We start from the raw sequence: 27,053 nt of genomic DNA on the forward strand, positions 1-27,053 counted from the left end.
GGCCCCGCCCGGGGGGAGGGGGGGTGTCATTGATTTTCCTTATATTAATGAAGTTATATGTGTATCGCAAAAACTTAAAAATCTTCTTTGAAAAAACCCAAATAGCTAGAGTTTAGATATTAAGCATGAAACATCTTTAAGTAAATATCTACAAAGTTTGTTCAAATAAAAGCCCGGGGGTCAAAACTGGCCCTGCCCCAGGGATGTCATTGTTTTTAACTATATGTGTATAGTAAAAACTTTAAAAATCTTCTTTTAAAAAACCCAATGAGCTAGAACTTAGATGTTTAGCATGAAACTTCTTCTTATGGGTGTCTACCAAGTCTGTTCAAATAAACAAATAAAAGCCCTTGGGTAAAAATTGGCCTGGGGGTGGGGGGGGCCTATATACAGGTGAGCGACCTCAGGGCCATCATGGCCCTCTTGTTTTCTATAAGATTTAAAATAATTCCTGTGGAATTATATTGTTTTGGACTCATTTTTTTGCAATTTTGTATACATGAGTTGATCAAATATAAATGTTTATGAATACCTACATTTTTGAATTTTGTTATTCTTTTTCTTTATTTACTTTATTACTTTTTGTATTGTTGTTTGCCTGTAAATGACCGCAATTGATTTTTAAGTCTTTAGGTCAAAGGTCAAGGTCACAGTGACACTTAGAGTAAAAACTTTGTCCAGTCAATTACTTGCGAGGGATTGTGCCTATGTTACTTGATACTGACCCCTATTGATTTTGATGTCATTAGGTTAGAGGTCATGGTCACAGAGACACTTTTCAGTCAGTAATTTGGTCTGGTTGTTGTCTTTTTCTCTCCAATGTGTCATCGCCCATTAATGCATCCTTAGATAGTACATACATGTACATTGAACTTGTGGCAATATATTCTCTTTTTTTTTTTGGGGGGGGGGGGTGCTATTCATTCCTTGGATATCTTTAGGAGGGTATACAATGGTAGGGGCACACCCTGTTTGTAATGTATATAGTATATTTGCTGTATGCTGCATTGTGTCACTTTAGGTATACCAACACCTTGTAAAAGAAAAGTTAATCATATTGTTATTATTGTTCCAGACTTCTAATTGACATCATAAATTTATGTTTGAAATCACTTGAAACAATAAATGGCAATTTCTAAATTCAAAAGCAGGGTGTGTCTGCCAAAACTAGCAGGGTGTCCATAACACAAGCAGGGTGTGTCCATAACACAAAACCAGCAGAGTATGGGTTAACTGTATTGTCACTGACCATTTTGTATATAAAATCCATAACAACATCAATTATAAGCAGCTTTAATATATTTGATTTTTAAGCATTAAAATATCAGCAAACATAAAAACAAAAATATCAACTTAATATACATATTGCAACATGATATAATCTCCAAACAAAGTCAATGAAACCAAGGTATTTCTAAATTTATTTTAATATTGAAAGACTGATGAAAGGTAGCCATATATTATAAATATCTTATGCATAGATACATACAGGATACCATCCTATGCAAGTAAAATATGTAAAATTTATTTTAATATATTTATCATACAAAAAGTTAGGTTTTCATACATCTCTTAAAAAAAAAAAAAAAAATTACCCATTGAAATTTAAACTGGTTTTCTTTTATCTACTCAGACCTGTTTAGCAAAGAGGAATTGGAAAATCAATTTATAACAGGGGTTAATATAGTTCTTCTACTGCAGAATATGCATCAGGTTTAAAAGAATTTATAATGCGCACAATGAGATGTATAATTATAAAAGCTGCACGCCTTCATATGAATAAATGAGACAAAAAATGTTTTAAACATTCAACTTGTAAATGAAAATTATGAGTGTATATTAAATATTTGCACTTCATGCCAAAACCTTGTTTAAGGTCGAATATACATTTATATATTTAATGTATGTTCTAAGGACAATATTTTTGTTAGATCTACCAGAATAATTGGTATTTTAGCATAATTTTATTGGTATTTTAGCATAATTAATATGGTTGATAAGAATTTATGCTATTTTGGGATGGATTTTAAGTGCCTTTAGACATTAGGGCATTATAATCTTAGAAGTGCATGTAATTTAAGGCTACTCTTGAAAATATATTTACTTTTCAAATTTTTAAAAAAATCTCTTTAAGTTTTAACCTGTTGGAACCGGAATGATTTGCCTTTGCCACCAGTTTAGAGCCAGGCCAGTAGGCTCCGCTCTATACTGTTGGTAGACTAGCTCATTGAAATCCCTTTAGCTTTAAATGGACTATTCCATATTCAAAGCACTGAGCAGGTACATTTAAATTGGTTAATGGTAATGAATATGGAGGCGTGCTGCTTTAAAATGAATTCAACTTGCATGTACATTTATTACCATAATCAAATAAAGGACAAAGCACCCACACAATGTTTTGCATAGTGGCTTTTTGTATAATGAACGCAAGTTAAATTGACCCTTAACCTGCTGAATTTGTATAATGGAATTGCCCTGCTTTGAATTTGGGACAGTCCATTTAAAGTTTAAGGGTAAGTACTGTTAGCAAATGCACGTCACTTCCGGTGCTAGCAGGGTAAGGGGTAGTCTGGTTCCCTTCTTTAGTAAAGTGTAAGGAGAAGAAACTCTAGACAAGGTAACTATTATAGTGATCGAAACATATTGTAACCAGGGCTCCAGTTTGTTTACATTAAGAGCCATTATTTTTGTACAAACTCATTTATGCAAGTCTCGATGGGGTGTAATCAACTTTGAAAAGTTTATAAAATATAACACCTATTGAAATTAAGATATTGAAATACAAATACTTGTATTGCGGAAAACTAAATTCTGGTTTATTAAATTCGAAGTTGAATAACATTAAATGTGTCATTTATATATATATATATATATAATATATATAATATATATATATATATATATATATAATATATATATATAAACGTAGACTCTAGCTGGGATGTAATCAGAGACATTTTTACAGACTGTACATTATATTATGCCCCAGGAACACTTTATAAACATTTTAAGAGTCATGCAAATTTTAAATGAATATATACAGCATTCTAATATGTAGGAGGAAATACATTTTTACAATGGGTTATTTAATAAACAGTCATTCTTGGCTGTGAACGTTAAATAATGGCATAAAGTTTATATTAAACATAAAGAGAAGTACTATGTAACTGGCAGTGGTTTTTCTCACTTAATTTGGAAGAGGTCTTACAGCCTCTTGATTTTGGGAAAAATCTGGGACATACGATATCGTATGTCCCAGGAAAAATCATCGCTCATATTATATTGCTAACTTGCATGGGAAGTAAATAAGCTGGAGCTAGTAAGCTCGATCAGATCTTTTGGAAAACTACATGATTTCAAGAAAAATTTCAATTGGGAAGTGTCCTTTTATTGGCCTCTGTTATACATGTATAAGGAGGAAAATCACGGACAGGATCGACATATTGGTCATTTTTTTCCACAGGATGAACAGTATTAATAATACTGGTAAACAGAGCTAAAAAGTCATGTTTAAACTGAGCATTTTATGGTTTACAACATAAGCACCTTGGAATAATTGTCCTCACACAGTTTCAGTTTCTTTATGTAATAGTCATTATTTAATATTGCTTCAGAGAAAACAACCGGAACTATATTTGTATTGACGTAATTATATTCTTCCGCCATGGACACATTCCGGAAGTCACCCGATGATTCCCGAACTCGCACATTTACAATACTGTCGGCATTTCCTGGCCGAATGTTGTCGTCAAAGAAAATGTGATGAGTACTGGGGTCCGATTGGTCAATCCACAAAGGTTTCCCTCTTGTCGGGTCAAACCCATGTTTGTACCAATCTTCACAATCGTCCCTTATCGCAGATATTCCATTCCGACTTGAGAAATAATTGTACATTTCGTTGTCATTTTTCACATTTTCACAATTTTCACATTCTTCCGACTTTTCACACGAATCTTCACATTCCGATAAAAACCGAAAAGTTCCAAAGTCTTCGCCTCTTCTTAAAATAGGCACTTCTTCTGAGAAACCTTCCAAAAGACTTTCTAAATTATGACAAAATGGCATATTTGATCCAATGGTTGCTTTGATACTCTTAAGAACGCCTTTTGCGTCACTTCCGTAAGTTCTAAATACTACAGTGAAATCACGTTCTTCCTGAATCAAATAGTTCAAAAGTGTATAAAAAGACGGCAGAATGAAATGAAATCGACTGGATTTTGTTCCAGGAACGGTCATTTCTTTGTGTAGAGATTCGTCATATGGCAATTTCCATTTCAAAGTGTCCAACAAAGTATTAAGGTATGGCTTAAACGTCGTTCCTTGTGGATGATCCGTGAACGACGTTAAATGATACCTCAGTGCCGCTCTGTCTTTAGATTTCTGAGGCAGAAGACGTTTCTCTTCAAACTTATAGAAACTGACGTCAGTGGCGTCTAAGGGACGACTGGAAGGTTCGTGTCTAGAAGAATGCCATACCCCTTCCCGATCCTTTCCCCACGCCATACCAGAGAGATAAATGTTCAAGGCAGCTTCTACAGTTTCACCGGTCGCCGAATCTACGGGAACTATAGTTTTATTTACATCAAAATGTAAAACAAGTTTTCGTTTCACTACTTCAGATATTTCTCTACCATTTTGATGAAACATTGCGCACAGCCTCTGTTTCATATCCTCGAGCGTCTTTGCATCCTCCGCTACCGTTGTATCCTCCAATATCGTTGTATCTTCCAGTACTATTGTTTCCCGCGTTACTACTAGAATATCACCGGTTGTTTCTGCTTCATTAATTTCCGGTCTATCGTTGTGATTTGTCCTATCAGAAATCGACATTACAGACGATGTATTTGTTGAATGACTGTTGTTAGCGTTTGATTTATGAAGCTGCCACTAAATTCTGTTGCTCTTGTCTGAAAATATAACATTTGCATTCGTGTAAAATACAAGTAATCGATACGGTTGCAATTTTCATTCAGGGTAGACCGTATTAAATGGTCTACACATCGGTTCTGATCAGCTATTTTTCACAAAATTTACGTACAGTTTTGATCCCTTTTATAAATCCACAAAACGCAAAGAATGAATCCAAGAAATACGCAAACTCCATGATAGTTTTTATAAATGTAAAGTCAACGTTAATCTTAATTTCTATTTTTCGAAATCCGAGTAGGAAAATCTTATGTCAATTCGAAAGAAATGTTTAAATTCACCGTCACTCATATGGAACGCTGTAACTGCTTTAAAATGAAAATCAATACCGTAAATCAAACGGGGGCCTATCTCTTATTGTTGAACTTCAAAAGGCCTTTATAAATGTGTTAGTTCTTTCGTTATTTGTCACTAACTTTTATCTATATATACAAGTAATTGTTTACCTTGACTTGTGTAATTTATCCCGAGTCAGTAGGAAATTCTACATGTAGAAATATATATAACTATATACATGTATATTACCTGATTATCCCAAACCGTACAAGAGCTTTTTTTTGATACTGGTATACAGTAGTACAGTGACAAAGATTTATTTATTTATATTTATACTTCTATTATTCCCAACAGTTAAACTGAACGTGAAACGTGAATTTAATCTACATAAACCAAACTAAACAAATGCTTTAAATATACTACATGTAGTTGTGCGGGTCGTAAAGTTTGTAAGATGTCTGAAGAACGCCCTCATAGGTCAAATATGTCACCTGATATTTGAGCCACGTCACGACAAAACCAACATAATGCGTTTGCGACCAGCATGGATCCAGACCAGCCTGCGCATCCGCGCAGTCTGATCAGGATCCATGCTGTTCGCTATCAGTTTCTCTACTTGTAATAGGGTAGGTAAGCGAACAGCTTATGTTGGTTTTGTCGTGACGCGGCTCATATAATAACTCGGTCAGTAAAATATTTGAAATATCTAAAGCAGCTTTTTTGCCAAAATATTTAACACTCCCAATTGACAATCATTAATATAAAAGAAAATGAATTAACAAATTAATCAATCAATCAATCAAATGATTTCTGGATGCTGCTTTGTAACTTTAAAAAGACACATGTAATAGACAAACTATTTTTTCTTGCTGGTTTGACATACACTGTATATATATACATATGTTGTATATACAGGTAACATTTTATTTTACACCTTCAAAAAATAAAAAAAATATCAATGAAACTTCAAACGTTAGAATCACGTGAAGTGCCAATGGAAATCATTTTTGGATCCAACCTTGTCAAATCACAACTTCGTTTTCATTTCCAGAGTCCAAAAAAAAACCCCATATCAAATGCATACGGTACCCCATATAGCCTCATTTTCAGAATCCAAAAATTCATATCAAATCTTTAAAGTATTTAAAGTTACAAAGTTCCGTCAAAAACTCGTGGTTATGAAATAAAGAGGTCATTATACATTGTTCGGAACTAAACTGATTTTATCAATGGACTGATACACTACACTGCTGCAAGACCTATATCAGGCTCGGTCATCGTCGCGTCCAATATAGGTTTGACAACTCTGTACTCATCTTGTATAATTCAATTTTGAACTCAACAAAATATGATAATTTCATAAAATAGAATATTTCATTTTTTTCTAGTTTTAGAAGAAACTTTACAAGAATATTTGAAAAAGAGAGGTTTAATGGGTACATGTGAATGCAATGACCTTAAAGTGGACACTTGCGTTCTAAAGAAAAGGGGTTTGTCCGATTAAAAAAATTAATATACTCTTTCTGACCGCAGATCTTAACATTCGGGACGCTCCTGAAATTGAAACCACCGTACCATAAAAAATATTTCTGACTTTTGGCAGTTCAGTACGGCTCTACGTACGGTCAATGGTCAAAAATGAATTTTAAAAGAGGCCAAAACAGTGGTTTTTTTACCACGCGTACTGAAAATACTAGCTATTTTTTCATGCTTTAAATCAAAACCGCAAATAATAAGAAATCATTTCAGACAGGCATTCTTACTAGAAGCACCGTGACCATTAGATGTCCTTGAATAATAGCTCAAATTAAAGGGACTCCACTGAGGTTTTGCAATTCGGACTGGTAACCGACACACGTGAATCCGGTTATCATTGGCAACATGCCAGAGCATTCTTTCCAGCTTTACACAGACAATTTTAGTCAAATAATTGTGGGTTCCTGTAACAATTTTGTATTATTATGAAATGAAAATATCCCCAAACCTGTGATACATAAATTACATCATCTGTTAGAGCCAGACGTCTTTATTGACCTAACATGGTGGTTTTTGATGTCCAACTTTGTGTCATCTATAATAACGTTTGCTACAATTGTTTTCTGTATGAAAGCGTATTTGAAGTTTTTTGGTTAATCTTTTGATTATATCAGAATGTACTCTTAGACAATAAAGATATCTGACTGCCAGACATTACCAATCAAGGTTTTGTGTTTGTGTTAACTCTACTGATGGCAAATGCCATAGGATAATAGAACATAACATTTTTTATTTCGTTTTGCCTTTTTAACAAATGTAGCTTTACACAAAGGATTTGGGGGGGGGGGGGGTACTGGATTCCATTTTATATCATTCTTGGTCTAGACATACATCGAAATGGAACATTAATTTCGAAAACCAAGTAACGGAACCGTCAATCCGTCACCTCCCCCACCCCCAATCAAAAAAATTCAGTTTATAAAAAAAATTCAATGCAGTCCTGAGTCCCTTTAATGAAGTCTAACGAACAGTATTAAAACCTTGTTTTAGTTGGTAGTTTCATCAATACTACCTTCACGATCTACTTGTAAAATGAGGTTATTCCAACACACTTAAACAATGCAATACTAGATCTATATTTAATCGATTAGACTTACCGTTTAAAGTATTTCATACGTTAATCCAGGGTCCTTATCAAGATATGCATGGGTTTGCTTTAAATCCACGTATATATTCATAGTTTCCATGTTTGTTTTACTTATGACGTCAGGTGTTTTCAAAATCATCACTTAATCAAACAGAAACAAGAAATTTGTTCCACGTATACGTAATATACAAAATAAACATAACCCGTTGACGCATAATCATGTAGATCATTTACTGATACAGGTCACAGACAATGTGTACAAGGTTAAGTTATTTATATATACTTATTCTATTTATATCTAGAACCATAGCTACTATGTTGACAACCTTGTATTATACATAAATTATCGGACTCGCGACAGTCGCCTGGTATCGATTTAAAACAGTTTGAATTATTGCGCGGGAAAAACAATTGTCTCTTAATCGGTTCGCTCAAGGAAGCGTTCTAGAGAAATTACAAGTATGATTTCAATAGAAATATCATATCAATAATAACGTCTTATTATCATCATTTGATATGATAAATTTATATGAAAAACAAGGAGTAGATCTATATTATCATACAAACACAAATGGAGTTTTTATGACATGTACATTAGTAGGCTTAGCCGAATGGAGACAACATTTATACATATAAATCACGTGCACGCACCTACTACATGTACATGTATGTGCATAAACATTATATTGATGATCCATGCATCAGTGAATCTATGTACTTTTATAGAAAATAAACGCGAAGTGTAGATCTAACAGAAGCTCAAGGTTAACATTTTATGCGTTGAACTGTAAAATTTTTTGTAAGGAACAATAACCAAGACAAAAACATTGCAAAAACATTAATTTTATGCACTCCCACTTTCTAAAAAGGAAAGAACATGTACATTGTACATTCATTTCAATATTGTGTCACATGAAATAACTTAAGGTATTACCATCCTAATGCATTACCTCCGCTTTGAAGAGTATTCAAATAGGCTAAAACTACTGTAAACTACATTGAAAATGAGGGCCGTGGGTTCAATCCCCAGAATTTCTTTCTTTTTTCTTTTAACATTATTTATGTATCTCTCATGTCCCATTTGGAAAGAAGGAAAAAAGTGTTTAATTTTGATTTTTAAATTTATATAGGTATTTATTGGCTAAATTATGCTAAATCAAGTAATAAATATGGTACCTGATATTTTCAAAGTGTAATAAAATCAAAACTAGACGGTAAAATTATTTCATATTTTACAAGATCAACCAATATACTTCTTTAAAAATTTAGGGAAACTTTGAAAACAGTCAATGTCAATTTTGTAGTTCCTTATAGGGTGCTAATACCTTAAACAAATATTAAACTACGGAGAAGCCGTGTAATTCTGTCAACAAGTTTATCTTCTACCGATTGTGAAGAATTTAAACCATACGAAATAAGTTTATAAACTGTATGACAGAAAAAGAACTAGGTTTATTTTGTTGTTTTTAATGTGAATATCAAAGCGCTGAAAACAATTTGCTAAATATGAAATGAAACAACAAATTTCAATGTAAAAATACTAAAAAGATTGGATACATGTATATAGATTATAATTATACCAAAATAAACTTGATAATAAATCATGTAGTTTCAACATATAACTCTTAAATTAATAACAAATGGTCATTAATAAGAAGCAAATTAACAAGAGCACTGTTTGCAATATTAACACTTTGTCTGTTTTGAAAAACCAATTTTGACAAAAAAATTGCTTTTAGACTTTTTAACCTCACTAGAGCTCCTTTAATAAATGCAAGAAAAAGAAACAAACACTTTATCTTCAGTACTTGGCAATATAAATATCAAACAGTTCAAGCATAATCCTGTCCACTCATGTTAAAACACAAAGAGAGTCACACTTTTCATATATTCAAGAATTCTTGCATCTCTAGTCACAATAATAGTGAAAAATTTGATATAAAAAAAAATTTGAATAAAGATAAATGCCATGATAAGGTCAGAACACAAAACCACATTTGAGCCGCGTCACAACAAAACCAACATAATGGGTTTGAGACCAGCATGGATCCAGACCAGCCGGAGTATCCGCGCAGTCTGATCAGGATCCATGCTGTTCGCTTACAAACCCTATAGCAAGTAGAGAAACTGATAGCGAACGGCATGGAGCCTGATAAGACTGCGCGGAGGCGCAGGCTGGTCTGGATCCATGCTGGTTGCAAACCCACTATGTTGGTTTTGTCGTGATGCGGCTCATTTGTGTTCTAGTTAGAGACAAAATAGTGTCAGAACACAGTATATATCAGACCATACATTCTGATAAAAAAACAAGACTGAGTCAGAACACATCATCCTTAGTTAGAAACCCAAATAAGAACACATTGTCATGGCAGAACACATAATCTTGTCTGAACACAATCTGGTGAAACACATTTTTGACTATCACAAGTCGGAACACATTATCCTGAGTTAAAACATACTAGAAACTAAGAACACATATTCTAGTCAGAACACATGACTAAGTCTGAACACCATTCTGATGGAAAATTTGTCGTAACCGCTCTGTCAGAACATTTTAACATTCAGTGTCCTCCAGTGTCATGATAAAATCCCACTCCTCTGAAATATAAAGAAAACAGTTAATCATAATGTTTCAAAAAAAGTTTATTTAAAGGTCAATTATGCCTCAGAAATGCTATGAATTTTAGTTCTCAAAACCATATAATTTGACCTACTGACCTAGATTTAGCATTACAAATACCCATCTCAACACTCCACCAATGATCTGAACAAGCTATAAGGATTGGATTAAACAATGCACATTATATCAGATATAAACATTTACCAAGGATGACATCAGCTCTTATAAAGTCAAATTCTGTTTATCTAGAAGTAAAATACCTGGCCCCTTGAAATTCAAGATATCGAGTGTCAACAGTATTTCTTACCTTGGGTCAAAGGTTGCACGGAGAGCCTCGCTCTAGTGAATAATGCAATATTTTTAAGTGGCCCGCCACTTTCTTTATGTTTAAGGTGAAGTTCTTTCAGTTCTGACAGGGGAATATATCGTTTCATCATTCGTTTAAAATGCACATCCACCATAAACCATCTGGGGTTATCTTTCTTGGCAGAACTGAAATAAAATAAAATCATTCTTGCTTTCAAAGCTTATCCAATTTGAGTTTATTAAACCTCCAAATATATGTATCTTGCATGCCCAGATACACAAATAGGCAATATCTAATTAAGAAATAACATCGGCCTGAGAGGTGTATATCGGCTATTTAACACCGGTTTGGAGTTTTGATGCGTAGGAATTGACCACGAAGGCCGTAGGCCTGAGTGGTTAATTTTTACGCATCAAAACGACAAAACCGGTGTTAAATAGCCGATATACACCTCTCAGGCCGATGTTATTTCGATTCTATCACGATAAAATAAGGAAGATCACTAATGTTATTTTTTCAAGAGGAAATAACTTCCGGTGCCGATTTTCGTATAACGCTGTTCGATTTTCGCACCCTACTGTTGCAAAGATATAGAAATTATTAAACAAAATAAATAATAAGAAAAACGTTATTTTATCAAGTTTTCAACAATAATAACTTACGTCGTATTGTATTTACATCAGTGCCCCATTAATAATATCTGTCATATTTTGCGGTTCGGACCGGAATATCCGTCCCGAGGGGACCCGCCCATTGGGCGGTAACGAGGCTTGCCGAGTTACCGCCCATGGGCGGGTTCCTGAGGGACGGATATTCCGATCCGAACCGCAAACATATGAAAGATATTTTTTCTTGCATATTCTGCCATATTATGTCATATTTAAAATGGTTTACCTCAATATGATATATGTTCAATGGAAATTAAAGTCATTTCATCCATAACTATTTTCTTACAATAGCGTATGAACTTACAACTTAAATAACAACGGCGAAATGACGTCATCCTAAGACATATTTCCCTTCTAAAACGACGTCATTTTAACGCGGTTCATTCATAAATGGCGCTAAGATGACGTTGTTGTTTGGCACGCGACTCATCTGGCACCCCCCATGCCAGATGAAATTTCCGGTATGGGTAAAACTCACGGAAACGCCAGTCTGCTATGCAAGAATTATTATTCTTGTATGTATGAAATAACGTCAGCTTGTTTATGAATGAGTTGTTTACTTACGATGACGTCATTACGTTGCTTACGGATTGGCGCCGTTTTGTTAAAATATTTATTAACTGATATGGACCAAATATGTGGCGTTAGTGTATGTGAGATATAATTTCAGTATTGTATGAAAAGAAAACATTATAAGAACTGAAACTATAAATAAAAATGCTTTTTATTGTTGCTATAAAAGGCTTTGTAAACTATATAATCGAGGGTGAAAACATAAAAGCCGCATATACAAGTAGTCCCTAGCCAGTGTTTATTGTCAGTTTAACACCAGTTTTTTCCTTCTTTGTCTATAGTGACAAAATCACGTGGAGTGATAGAATAAGAGATAAATGCAGCTAAAGTGAATGTATTAAATAGGTGCTGATATAAAGCTATATATCTACACAATTATTAACGTCATCCTTGTGATGCTTACATTACTGAGCAAGATATCATCATAGAACCTTTCATCTTTGGGAAAAATTCCTCGTGAAAAATTCCTCATACAGCGATGTCATTTCCCGACCAGTGTGAACCCTACATTGATACAAATGTACATATTTCCTTCCCAGCCAGTGCTAACCCCACATTTATACAAATGTAGATATTTCCCGGGCAAGTGCAAACTGTACATTTATACAAATGTACATATTTCCCTGCAAGTGCATAATGTACATTTATACAAATGTACATATTTCCCAGCCAGTGTGAGCCCTACAATTAAACGAAGGCCAGTGTGAGCCCTACAATTATACAAATGTACATATTTCCTGGCCAGTGCGAGCCCTACATTTATACAAATGTACATCTTTCCCAGCCAGTGTGAGCTCTACAATTATTCAAATGTACATATTTCCCGGCCAGTGTGAGCCCTACAATTATACAAATGTACAGTTTGAGCCCTACAATTATTCAAATGTACATATTTCCCGGCCAGTGTGAGCCCTACAATTAAACGAAGGCCAGTGTGAGCCCTACAATTATACAAATGTACATATTTCCCAGCCAGTGGTAACCCTACATTTATACGAATGTACATATTTCCAGGCCAGTGCGTACCCTACATTTATACAAATGAACATACATGTACCTGTCATAATGTGGATCTTTAGGATCAAACTGTGTATGGTCAACATAACTTTCCTTCACAACCTGGAAAGTTACATTATAATAATATATGTATCAATAGGATAGCTAACCAATATGTGCATGCTATAAAACACAACTTCTTCAATTTAGAGGGATACTCAGGCAAAATAATGACAAAAATTTAAAAATGATATTATGTACTCAAATCACGACAAAATGACATTTTTTAAAGTCCCAGCATGAATTTCTGTATAAATTCTATATATTTTGGGTTTGAAGCTTAAATATATCTATACATGTTGAACAAAATTTAGACGCCAACAGAATCACCGAATAGCTTATAAACAAGCCATGTGACTTGAACAAACCCTGGAAGTTACAATAACAGGTATTGTGAATATTGTATGATTGAAAGAAGTCTAAGTAATTGATTTGACATGTTCTTTAACGTTTCCAGAGTTCACTGTGACAACTATTGTGAAATCTACGCGCTCTAACCTGACCCATGCGGGTCAAGTTAGGAAAACACCATTTTATTCTTTATATGCAGAAAAGTTTTGTTCCTTTGACTGTCTAGTGTATTCATTTTGAGGACATTTGCAGAATAATGCATGAAAAAGTCAAAACTAAGAAATGAAAATTTTGCCTGTGTCTCCCTTTAACAGCTGTTGAACAACATTAACTTTAGGCTTTTTTGTTTCCCCTTGCTAACTACCCACAAAAATCACAACCCAAACATTTTTATTGCCAACAGTGTCTATTCTAGGATTTGAAAAACAATGTTTTTTTTGTGTTTTTTTCGAAAAGTGAGAATTTATTACATTTGTTCATTTCTTTCTCTATGTAAAATTTCCCCCCTGCCTTTGAAAAAATAGGGGGGAATTCTCAAAAATAGGAGTGAATCCCACCCATTCTAGAATAGACACTGTGCCAAAAAACAACATAATTATTTTTTTTACTATGAAACATGGAAGAAGAGTCTGTCATTGAAAATCACAATATACAAATTGAGATGTATGTTCAATATTTTGGACATAAAAAAACATTTTTCCGACCTACCTACCCTACCCAAACTGGCATGTGTCGGAAACATAGAAAATTTTAAGTTAGGCCTTATTCCCCTGCAAGAGAAAGGACAAACCTGGGTACTGCAAACATTACAGTCAGAAAACATACATGTTCAATATATGTGACAATGATTTTTCAGTCTAACCTGCCTATAGTAGTCAGTAATGGGATTGATCTAAAATGGCCCCTATAGACAGGTTACCACTATATTTAGGTTAACAAGGATATTGTAATATGTTATCATACAATATGGCTCCATATGTATGTATAGCCTTAAATTATATTCAATTTAATTACAAAAGGAAATAGTTTTTCAATTTCTAATATATATTGGCCATGATACAGTGATAACTGTTATTCACAATAAATCAGTTTTTTCAATTGTAAAATAGTCTGCTTTCAGCTGGACCTTCATCTGACTGTTACAGCCAGGGTCATGTTTTATCAAGGTCACTGCTAATGCAGTTTTGACTGTGTACCATTCATCAATATTTCTGACATGGACAAGCATTTGGGTGGTTTCTTTGACCACAGTCAGATTCAAACCCCAAGTGAAGCTACCACAATCTTGTCAACAAAAAAATCATCTTCTTAACAAATACACTTAGAAAAAATTCTGGAAAGGGCAATCCCAAGACAGGAAATGAAATTGAAAACAGGAAGTTAAATGAAAATTACTCGGTCAAATATGGAGATTGTTAATCAGAGATAATGGTCAGTATTAAACACCCTGTCCTCCCTAGCTAATGCAAGATTATGGTCAGTATAAAGCCCCGTTTTATCCCCAAGCTAATGAGAGAAAATGTTTAGTATAAAAACCCCTGTCCTCTCCAGCTCAGAGATAATGGACAGTATAAAAGCCCCTGTCCTCCCCAGCTCAGAGATAATGGACGGTATAAAATCCCCTGTCCTCCCCAGCTCAGAGATAATGGAGGGTATAAACAGCTCAGAGATAATGGACAGTATAAAATCCCCTGTCCTCCCCTGCTCAGAGATAATGGGTCATGGTCATGTTTTATTAGCTCAGAGATAATGGACGGTATAAAATCCCCTGTCCTCCCCAGCTCAGAGATAATGGACGGTATAAAATTCCTCGTCCTCCCCAGCTCAGAGATAATGATCAGTAGAAAATCTCTGTCCTCCCCAGCTAATGAGAGATAATGGTCAGTATAAAACCCCCTGTCCTCCCCAGCTAATGAGAGATAATGGTCAGTATAAAAACCCCTGTCCTCCCCCAGCTAATGAGAGATAATGGTCAGTATAAAAACCCTGTTTTCCCAGCTAATGAGAGATAATGGTCAGTATAAAAACCCCTGTTTTCCCCAGCTAATGAGAGATAATGGTCAGTATAAAAAACCCTGTCCTCCCCAGCTCAGAGATAATGGACAGTATTAAAGCCCCTGTCCTCCACAGCTCAGAGATAATGGACGGTATAAAATCCCCTGTCCTCCCCAGCTCAGAGATAATGGACGGTATAAAATCCCCTGTCCTCCCCAGCTCAGAGATAATGGACAGTATTAAATCCCCTGTCATCCCCAGCTCAGAGATAATGGACGGTATAAAATCCCTGTCCTCCCCAGCTCAGAGATAATGGACGGTATAAATTCCCTGTCCTCCCAGCTCAGAGATAATGGACGGTATATAATTGCTCAGAGATAATGGACAGTATTAAATCCCCTGTCATCCCCAGCTCAGAGATAATGGACGGTATAAAATCCCCTGTCCTCCCCAGCTCAGAGATAATGGACGGTATAAAATCCCCTGTCCTCCCAGCTCAGAGATAATGGACGGTATAAAATTCCTCGTCCTCCCCAGCTCAGAGATAATGGTCAGTAGAAAATCTCCTGTCCTCCCCAGCTAATGAGAGATAATGGTCAGTATAAAACCCCCTGTCCTCCCCCAGCTAATGAGAGATAATGGTCAGTATAAAAACCCCTGTCCTCCCCAGCTAATGAGAGATAATGGTCAGTATAAAAACCCCTGTCCTCCCATCCTCTGTCCTCCCAAGCTAGTGAGATAATGGTCAGTATAAAAACCTCTGTCCTCCCAAGCTAGTGAGATAATGGTCAGTATAAAATCCCCCGTCCTCCCCCAGCTAAATATGGTTGTTATAAAATCTCCAGTCCTTGCCCAGCACCAGCTGTAGTGGTATTCAATCCTACACATTAAACATTATGGTATTACTGATCCCAAATACCGGGTATAAATACCATCGACCTAGAACTTTAAATTAGAAATCTCTAAATTTATCATGAATGCTTCATATGAAATAATTGACCATTACTTTTAATAAAACTTGAATATGAAAATGCTTAAATGTCTGAACAAAAACAGCATTTCAACAATACATTTGCTTTACATTATTAAGTTACAAATCAAATTGTTTACCTCACAGACCCCTGCGATCCCTGGGATCTTTGTGTTGCTGTGGTAGAAGAATACATTGTGACCAATTCTCATCTGATCCCTCATGAAATTCCTTGCCTGAAAATGTAGGAAATCATGTAAATTATAGAATAGAAGGGTTGTTTCAACAATATTAAACAACCTTAGCTTAAAATATTTCACAATCTTGTCAGAATCGATGCTGTTGGCTGACAAGTTTTATCTTGATCAAAACAAATATTAAGGTAACATTTCTGTAATGCTTCTTTGCCGAAAAAAATCAATTATCTAACATCAGCCAATATCGTTGCAATTATAACTTGGGCATTACATTATTTATAATCACTCATTCCGTATCGCTATGCACTAAATTTTGGTATAAAACGTTAAAAATTATTGAATACCGAAGATTGTGAAAAAAATAATGTTCCGGAAATGACTTATCTATTACACTATTGGCCAATTTTAGCAATTTTTTGGCGGGAAAGCATTACAGTAAGACTGTTTAAACCTGTCTGCAGACAGCACATTCCACTATTATCTGGATAGTTTATAAAAAGAAACATAGAAAAGGGGGCATAAGTCTGCAAAAATGCTTACCATACTTACTTGCCCTTGATAGTTAATAAATTTTTCATGTTTGACATGTTTGAAGAGTATACATATTATAGAGCAGTGCTTGAGAAAAAGGCAAATATCATTCTAAATATAAAAAGGAATAAATTATGAAAAAAAGTTTTCATAAATATCTGTCCCTTAGAAATCTATTTCAAATTTGATAGTGAACAAGTACTCCAAGATTAAATTTAATATCTTTGATACTTTTTGAGCAATACACCTTATCAAAAATGTTAATCAAAAATTCAAAGTAGAAAATGTTGGCATAACTACAATGTACAATGTAGGCTAAAATACATGTATGGTTGCCTGCCTTTAGGAAATGCATTTTAATTTTTAATTTAGATTTAGTATTCCAAGTTTGAAGCAATCAACTTTGACAGTCTTTGAGAAATTGACTATTGCAAAAATGAATTTTCGGTTTTCGACTCTTCTGAAATGGTGTCATATTTTAAAAAAGTACATGTAAACCAAATTTAAAGTGACTAACTTTGATAGATTTGTGTAGCTTCTGAGAAGTTGGACCTTAACACAAAGTTAACCAGGACAGGAAATCTTAGTTTAAAAGGGGGTATTAACTTTGACCTTGACCCTTTCATCTAAAATAAGTGGATTATCATTACCTGGTAATTACGAACACCATCCCAGCAAGCTGTCTGGTTAGGGCACTCCTTTAAATCCTCAATACCAAACTGAAACAAATCTACACCTTTTAACTTTGTATTTTCTTTGTAATTCAAAACTATACACATTAATGGACAAAAAAGTATGTTTCTAAATGATTCTTTCTTCAAAAGAGTCGGGCTAACAAAAAAAATTATCATTTACTTTTTTTGTGATATCAGCTGACCAGTAATAATTAAAAGGAAATTTGAAAATCATATTAAAAAATCGCGTTATTTTCTGACATTTTCTTTGTGCTATATAAATGAGGTTGCTTAGAGATATTTTTATTTCTTGGCAAGCCCGTAACGTCTAATATATTGGACTAACATATTCTGATATACATATACCTTCACATCAACTCCATTCTCAAACCTGGATTCCGGTTCCGATTTCATCAACCAGTGAGAATATTGTACAGTGTTCGAATCTGAAGTAGCCTTTGCTTTGAGAATCTTTCGAGAAGAGTTTACATCACTTTTTTCAACAATTTCCGACTCTGGTTCTTTTTTATGATCATTTCTTACAGGAGCTGTTTCTGAAACATATTAGGTGAGATTTTCATGCACAAGTTATTATGCATAGATGACACTAAAAGTATCAAGTTGCATGATAAATTTTCAGTCTTAAATATAGGTTGGCAAGGAGTTTCGGTGCCCCAGGGCCATTCTTGCTGACATATATTTTCTTCCATTTTAGGGGCTTGACATTATTTTAAGGGGTCAAGGTAATAGTTTCTGTAACTTTGTGTGTTTAAGAGACCATTATTAGAGACAGTGGAGATCGAGGCACTTTAGAGACAGTGGAGAGGGATTTTAGTGACAGTGGAGAGGCACTTTAGAAGCAGTGGAGAGGCACTATTATCAGTGACAGCGGAGAGGCATTTTAATGACAGTGGTGAGGCACTTAAGTGACAGTGAAGAGGCACTTCAGTAGAGACAGTAGAGGGGCACTTTAGCAGTTTAGAGACAGCGGATAGTATAGGCACTATTATTAGAGACAGTGGAGAGGCACTTTAGTGACAGTGGAGAGGCAATTTACTCTTTCGAGTCCAGATCTAAACAGTAAGCTTTAAAGCTTGTCATCTGCTAAGCTGTTCAGACAGGATATTGATTATATACCAATACTATGAGTACATTGATGCACCGATCATATGTAAACTTCTGGAAGTTTTAATCTATATGGTACTTAATAGCACGAAACAAACCACGTTTCCTTTTCTTTGGCATTTTGTGATGATTATTTTATTTCCCGCGATTTTTGAACTGGTGCTCGTTTTATTCTTTAACTGTGTAAATCAGTAAACCAGCGAGTTAAAGCCTCTAAATTATTATTTTCAAAGTATGTGTAAACGTACGTGGAGGAAACAAAGGCCGTAAGCAGATTTTCTAAACTTTGCATTTATAAATAGGCTAACATAATAAAACACATCCATGGAGCTCTTCATACGGTTTACTGCCCACTAGCTGTCGGCATACATTAACAATAAGTCATTAAAGAAATTAACACCAATAATAACAATGATGTTTGTTTGTTTAGTTGGTTGGAGGGTTGGTTTTACGGTGCACCAACCAAATTTACGTTAATTAATTGGCACCTTTTTCAAATTTACGTTAATTAATTAGCACCTTTTTGTGAAAAATTGAATTAATTTGTCAGATCAAAGTACCTTATTGCTTTACGATCACGCAGGGATAATTTTAAGGTGGCTGCATTTCTGATGGCTCAACATCTAAAGGCAATTAACCCTTCAAGCACAACTTACAATGATTGTAATCATAGAATGATATCAATATTTTAAGAAGATGAAGCAAACACGTAAATAAATGACGGATACTAATTTATATCGCAACCTAATTTTTAAACTGGGCCTTTGCAAATATGACATATTGTCGTTTGCAAAAATACTGTAACATTATGGTGCAATTATTTTCTTTAATCGCATTGACATTTGACACAGTCACAACCAAGGCTTTTCGATCACCTTCTGTTGTCAAGTGAATTTTCGCTGCCACTCGCGAAATATACGACATGAAACAGTTTGTCGTCTGCAAAGTTACTGTAATTAATGTGGTCATTCATTGTTCTTACATACCACCCAGGAACAGCAGAACCTTCTTGTCCCAACAGCATTTAGTCGAGGGTACTACACACATTGTGACGATGAACTTATTTCCAAATTAAGTATCAAAAGTGATGACGACTAACAGCTTCCTATTAAACTATTTTAGCGCTAACGCGCCTCGTAACTTATGACGCAGATTGCGCTTTTGAATCACATTAGGCCTAATGTATGGGCATTATGTACAACCGCTGCGCCTTCTTGTTTTATTGGGGGCCTCCGTGGCCGAGTGGTTAAGGTCGCTGACTTGAGATCACAGGTCCCTCACCGCTGTAGGTTCGATCCTCACTCGGGTCGAATTCTTTCATGTGAGGAAGCCATCCAGCTGGCTTACGGAAGGTCGGTGGTTCTACCCAGGTGCCCGCTCGTGCCTGAAATAATGCCCGGAGGGGCACCTGGGGTCTTCCTCCACCAATAAAGCTGGAAAAAAATCAACGAAAAAATCTCGGCGGGACGCTCTAGGATGGCCCGACTTGAGTGTACGGTCGCCCATATGGGTTTCCGGCGGCGACCTTAAATAAACGCATTAAAAAAAAACAAAAAAAAACTTGTTTTATTTAATCAAAATAACCCACCGAACATATACAAATCAACTGCAAATGATTTTCGATGTTTTTCTAACAAATTCATATTAAAATGAAAATTTATAATATATGTGTATTTGCACTTATTACATGTAACGTGTGTTATTTTTCAGAAGTTTGGCTTTCGGCTGCTAGTGTTCGGGTTTGTCGGCTGCTGCAACATCTGTATGTCAGAATGATAAATGAATGAAGGGGAAATAAATGAATAATATGAGAAACACGTGTGCTCTTTGACGAGCCATATTAAAGCAATTTTTAAAATATTAGTTCTAGCTGTTTCAGGCAAGGGAAAGATACATTCAACTTCAGCAAAAGGTATGTATTATTTAAACCGGTTTGTATACATTTTAAATAACTTTTTATTGAATTAATAGACACTTAACATTTGTTTAAATACCTTTAAAATATTTTTTTTAAGTAAAACGATACAAAAAACAACAAAAATATGAGTACAAAAACATATATGTTATCTTGAACATTCTTACGGTGATTTTATTCGTTGGAATAACGATAATATAAAGGAGCAAACGTTTGAGACATGGTCCTTGATATTGGCTTTTAATACTCAGCAGGTAAATTGAGAAATGACCAATGAAGAGATATAGTAAATATTATTAATTAAGTCAATCCCAGCACATGTACTGATCATATATATCAAAAAACTAAATATAAGCCGTTTTGAAATATTTTCATATTTCAACGTCTATAATAATATACATTTTATTTGGATATTAAAGGCGTTTTTAGCTCCACACCCCAAGTGTCTGTGATATCAAACAGGAAACTACTTCATATTACCGTTAAGTAAAATACATTGCGTAAGAGTTCTTATTACTTTATTTTGAAGTAGTTGAAGTGCATGTGCAAAACATGCGGAAAAAACATATACACGTATCCGCTATAATTTTGTTCGGACATACGTGTTAGGATAGCTTGAATTGCAGCGGAGCAAGTTTGATTTGTTAATTATTTGGTTTATTTTAAGAAACAAAATGATTGGGTTGTGCGTTATCTTGTTTGCAAGCCTAGCCACAATGACATCTGCTGGCCCGGACGAAAGCCCGACAGGGAGAAGTAAGGATTTAATGATATTCTATAATATACATTATTATATATAGTAAAACTTATTAGGAATTATGTGAAGAGAAAAAAGGACTAAAGGTGAATTAAACTGTCTCCATTTGAACAGAAATACAGGTATATGTATTTGATTCTTTAAAATATATAATTTGCAGCAATTTCTGCGGAAATAGACCAAAATTTCATGTTCAAGTATGAAAAGTCGGTCTTTTTTATCAAATGAGCCTTGTTTTTTACCGTAGGTATTGTGCGAAAAAGGCAACAGTGTTCTTTATTATCTAAAACATAATATAAAATATAAAATTCACATTTTCTTGTTAAGGAAAGATTATCAAAGAACGACAAAAATGTTAAAAGACCAGCTTGTTTTTCCACTCGACTAGTCGCGCTTATTATAATTAAGGACTTTTTTTTTCGTCTTCGGAGTTCAGGGGTACATAAAAATTATGTTTTTTAAATAATGGTTTAAGAGCATGCAAGAAGATAATCACCTTGAGAAAGTAGTGCTGAATGTGAAATTGTTTGTAATAAATGAAGCAAAATGTAAACAAAGAATTATTAACGCTATATATAACTGTACTAATGACCCAAAAGCAAAATAAGCAACAGACAGTTCAGTTAACCGGCTAAAAGCAACATACAATTCAGTTAACTGGCTAAAAGCAACAGACAGTTCAGGTAACTGACTAATGAATAATGTTTTGGAAACTTTAACAGGACGCCAAAAATGAAAGCTTTTGAGAAATAAAACTTAAACCATTTCTGAAGCATTCTTGGTCTTTAAGACCGTGCATTCTTATTGTTTTTACTATTTTTTCCTTTACAGTTGACGAGTACTGTCTGCAATCAGCTCCCACCATAAGAGGACCGTGTACACCAAGGACCATCTGGACCTATGACACTGACGTTGAAAAATGCGTCGAGAAAGAGGGCTGCTTTGCAAATGGCTTTCAGGAGTACAATATATTCACGAATAAACTTGGTTGCCACGTGTGGTGTCATATGATATATGAATAAATCTGATTATATATATCATACTGTATTTGATGAAATAAAATATCTCATTTCTTTGTATTGTTTTGTATTTTTTGCAGTCATTAGCCATAATCCAATCAGTACTAGATATGATGCAACATACCAACTAAGAGAGCCTCACAATCTAGGACATATTTTTTTTATAATCATAGATAATTTGCTTTATTGGTCATATTATGACAAACAGAAAATTTTCTGTAGGGAAAATCCTATATTATATATATATATATATATCTCAGTTGCCGTAAGGGACGTTAGGATGCTTAATGTTTTTTGTAAAGAGAGACAACTTATTTAAAAACGCTTTATCTTAAATATCAAGGGAAATAATACCTGTAAAAACGAAATCATTCTTGAATACCATATGATGCATGCATTTCATAAACATTCCGTATAAGTAATGAGTCTAGGTTTAAAAGGCAGATATAGTGTAAACTTTTACTATGTCCCAGCGCGGACAATTAAAGTCTATGGTCCCAGGTTTAACACAATCTTGATTTAACCCTTTACCTTATGAGTATATTGTGAAAAATTGCCGTTTTCATTGAAAAGTCTCTCGTTACAAGTTCAAACTGCTATGAAACTATGAAAAATGCTTCAATACTGATGAAACTTGGCACAAATGTTTACTGGACCATACCCAATGTAACAGCATGCTCAATCTTAAACTTTCTGTTACCATGGCAACGGGGGACGTCTCAGAATAGCAAAAAATCTCTATTTTGCATTATGTTTTCCCCATCAAAACTGATCTCAAAGTGCTGCAACTTCTCAATGGATCGAGATAGAGTGAAAGGCTTTTCAGGATTGGTTACACGTTACCGAGCCCTTTTTAGTCTGTCACATGTTCTGCACATTTCCTTGCCGATGAGGGGGACTGCCGCCTCCTTCACCCCCCCCCCCCCCCCCAAACAGAAGGGGCACATTCCCTTTCTAGCACCCCCTTGATGTACCTTTTTGATAGGGGCGGCGCCGAAAAAGTGATCACTTTTTAAACAACATTTCTCAAACGAAATACAGTGTTTGGGGCCTAGATACGATAGTTCTTCATTGTTTGATGCCTCAAAAGAATATGGGATCGAAAAATCGTCAAAACACGTCTATATGAGGTAAACGGTTAATACAATTTTCTGAGAACCATACAGGTCCGATAACTTATTAGGATATGCAACTTATTATAAGATTAAGAAAGAGAGAAAAAAAAAACTCAATTTCAGAAACTCATTTTAATGCCAATAAAACACGCTCACTAAAAATAATTACTGAAACATAATCTTCAAAGCACGTATTTTAACAATTTTATGGCAGTACTTCTTAAATTTTACTCAATGCATATAACACAAGCTAAATAAATATCTGAGCAAAATACAGAATTTGTTGGTATGTATGTGAGTGAAAACAAATGAGCCGCGTCACGATTAAACCAACATAGTGCATTTGCGACCAGCATGGATCCAGACCAGCCTGCGCATCCGCGCAGTCTGATCAGGATCCATGTTGTTCGCTATCAGTTTCTCTACTTGTAAAAGGGTTGGTAAGCGAACAGCGTGGATCCTGATCAGACTGCGCGGATGCGCAGACTGGTCTGGATCCATGCTGGTCGCAAACACACTATGTTGGTTTTGTCGTGTCATGGCTCAAATAACATTCACTTAATTTCATCATATAACATCAACATAAACAATAGAAATGAACATCTTATAACAATATGAAAATATCCAGAATAGAAAAGCATTCATTCAGAATTTGCTGGTTTGAGCCAAAAGCTGGCCATGTTAAACAAAAAATCAAAATGTCCTCTGCATGTTTCACGGCAAATGGTATACATGTATCATGATATAACAATACAAGAGGGGTGCAAAGGGCGTCCAAGCAAGGTTTGCTAGAGATTAGAATATCAAATGAAAAAACAAAACTGAATGAATTTCAAAAAGACCAAATTCAGGTATTTTTGTTTGTTATACACGTTATATACATTATTTATCAATATAATGGAAGACATAAATTTAGACTGGTATGAGGAAATTTACTAACATCATGTTCGTGCGAGTCAAAGATATAAAAGCTACTTGGCATTGGTGATATATAAAGAGCTATTGCTAATTGATTTATTCGGAGATCAATATACTATTTTGTTCAATTTCTTCAAAACACTCTGTGTTTATATTCCTAAAAAAACCATGACATCTTATGTTTAAACTGCAGACGAAAGTTTCTGTTGTTAAAATGTCACAGTATTCGGCACATCAACATTCCACGCAAACCACCATAAAACCGATTGCCTTCAAACAAAATAAAATGTTCAAGTAATAATCGCGGCAAAGAATGTCAGAAGTGCAATCGATGCCGTAAAAAGGAGCTATATCCCGGAAAGAACCTACGATAAAATGATAATATACTATTATGATATAACAATTCGTAAATAATGGCTTACTTAAATTTTTCCGATAAATTAACATGAAGAGTTATTTTATTGTTGAATGGTTGCATTTCAGTTCCTGCAAATTTCTCCAGTTCGTTATTTATTACCATAGCACGACACGAATGACCATTTCGTTTAGACTAAAACAACTTCTGTAAATAGATTTTCGGACTTTCAAAATGTTAAGGTCATTTAGCTATTTAAAGTTTTCTAATTCATGTACACCAGTACTGCAATCCCAGCGGTTGAGGCGTGAAATTTGTCTCATTCTCAATCATTAATATGACATGCTGCGAACCACCGAAGGGGAAACAAATATATGACTTTACATAATAGAAATCGGAAGGAGTTCTTGATTCCGAATTTACTTTTAGCTGCAAATCGAAGGGATTAATTGATATAAAAATCGGATCCATGGATAAAAAAGTAGTAAACTCAAATAGCGCACACAGGTCACAGGCGCGGAGCAATAAAAACTGTACAGGTTTGCCTTTAACATCCAGACAAAATTACAATATCAAAGTGAATGTAATCATCATATCCATAAAACTGAATGATCTTACAATTTCTTTCTGTAGCAATCTCTGTATAAAGAACATACAATTTTTAGGAAGGCTACTCTAGATGCCTGAATCATAAGCTCTTCAGAAAGGAATATTAGCCGCGTCACGACAAAACGATCATAATGGGTTTGCGACCAGCATGGATCCAGACCAGTCTGCGCAGTCTGATCAGGATCCATGCTGTTCGCTTACCAACTCTATTAAAGTAGAGAAACTGATAGCGAACAGCATGGATCCTGATCAGACTGCGCGGATGCGCAGGCTGGTCTGGATCCATGCTGGTCGCAAACCCACTATGTTGGTTTTGTCGTGACACGGCTCATATTATTATTCTGGCTGACTATGGTCTTCCTAGATGCTCTCAGCTTTTAATTTCCATGATTCATTGCTTACATTACTGAAACAAAAATTGTTGAGTTTGAGTTGTAGAATTAATAATAAACACAATCACTGTGGCCACTATGATATATTTTTTTAATTATCAAATTTAAACATGCCACCTAATTCCGAAATAAGGGTATTTTCATGTGAGGAAGAATTACATCTATATATTTTTACTAAGATGACTATTCCGGCTTTAGGTAGTTGGATCTCAGCTTTATATAAATGTCATGTATTAAATATTTCTAAACCAGATGCGTACTGTCAAACTACATACTTACGAATTTCTGTAATAAATCAAAAAGATAAAACATAAATATACTCTAATGTCAAGAAATTCAATTTCTGCAACATTCATTTCCGTTAAAAAGCTAGCATAGATAATGTCTTTACAATTCTCTTCACATTTTTACTAGACTAGAACAGGGTTAGTTGACAATACTGGCAGCCAGGCAAGGCTCAATGCCTTTTCTTGGCAAAATCCTCCCAAACCTGCCGATATTTTAAATGTACCTGACCATTTTAATTATTGGAGGTTATAAAGATGAGTGTCAGTTATTGACCCCGACATATTAGAGCCTGGTTAGAATCTACGGTTGTGCAGGCTAACCATCTACTGGAAAGGTTAATCGCAGGGTGAGGATTAATAAATAGAATGTTCCGAGTTGACAGTAGGGCAAATTAATAATAAATTTAACAGGATGAAAGATAAATTCGTCATACAAGAAGGGTTATTAATGTGAAGATATTAAAAGCAATATCACTTACTTCTCTGAAAAGATTCTTCAAGAATTTCAGACAAATACAAGCTTAGTAAAATGGTCTGCCTTCACTTCCTACAATTGAAGATGTTGACGTTCTTGGAGTTCGAGCACTTATTGGGTTTTAAGTACATAATTAATTTCTACAACTCTATCCATAGCTCATTCAATACTTTTACCACGGTCCAACTCAGATGAAAGGTCATATATAAGTCCTACTTATATTCAAACGATGTTCTAGTTACTAGTTCAATTTTAACGAGAGAATAGTGTGTATATGTATGCATTTACTTTAACCAGTTTGTATACCTTTATATAATTT

At 34.7% G+C, this 27,053-nt stretch overlaps 2 protein-coding genes and 1 long non-coding RNA gene across 3 annotated transcripts; 1 reads left to right on the plus strand and 2 right to left on the minus strand.

The window, feature by feature from the left end:
• Positions 1-2,937: 2,937 nt before the first annotated feature.
• On the minus strand, positions 2,938-8,083 carry LOC132734379 (uncharacterized). Its single transcript, XM_060721146.1, has 2 exons — positions 7,836-8,083; positions 2,938-4,907 (listed from the first exon to the last, which is right to left on the minus strand). The coding sequence occupies exon 2, from the start codon at positions 4,828-4,830 to the stop codon at positions 3,532-3,534; it is 1,299 nt and encodes a 432-aa protein (XP_060577129.1). The 5' UTR covers positions 4,831-4,907; positions 7,836-8,083; the 3' UTR covers positions 2,938-3,531.
• Positions 8,084-9,650: 1,567 nt separating this feature from the next.
• On the minus strand, positions 9,651-19,134 carry LOC132734476 (thymocyte nuclear protein 1-like). The gene is made up of 7 exons (XM_060721256.1): positions 18,991-19,134; positions 18,134-18,321; positions 17,744-17,812; positions 16,506-16,601; positions 13,051-13,112; positions 10,753-10,937; positions 9,651-10,423 (listed from the first exon to the last, which is right to left on the minus strand). The coding sequence occupies exons 1-7, from the start codon at positions 19,010-19,012 to the stop codon at positions 10,380-10,382; spliced, it is 666 nt and encodes a 221-aa protein (XP_060577239.1). The 5' UTR covers positions 19,013-19,134; the 3' UTR covers positions 9,651-10,379.
• Positions 19,135-21,045: 1,911 nt separating this feature from the next.
• On the plus strand, positions 21,046-22,639 carry LOC132733229 (uncharacterized). The gene is made up of 2 exons (XR_009626149.1): positions 21,046-21,563; positions 22,396-22,639. It is a non-coding gene; the product is annotated as an uncharacterized LOC132733229 (long non-coding RNA).
• Positions 22,640-27,053: the final 4,414 nt, after the last annotated feature.

This window comes from Ruditapes philippinarum, unplaced genomic scaffold, assembly GCF_026571515.1.
Source record: "Ruditapes philippinarum isolate M1 unplaced genomic scaffold, ASM2657151v2 ctg998_1_1_1_1, whole genome shotgun sequence".
NCBI lineage: Eukaryota > Metazoa > Mollusca > Bivalvia > Venerida > Veneridae > Ruditapes > Ruditapes philippinarum.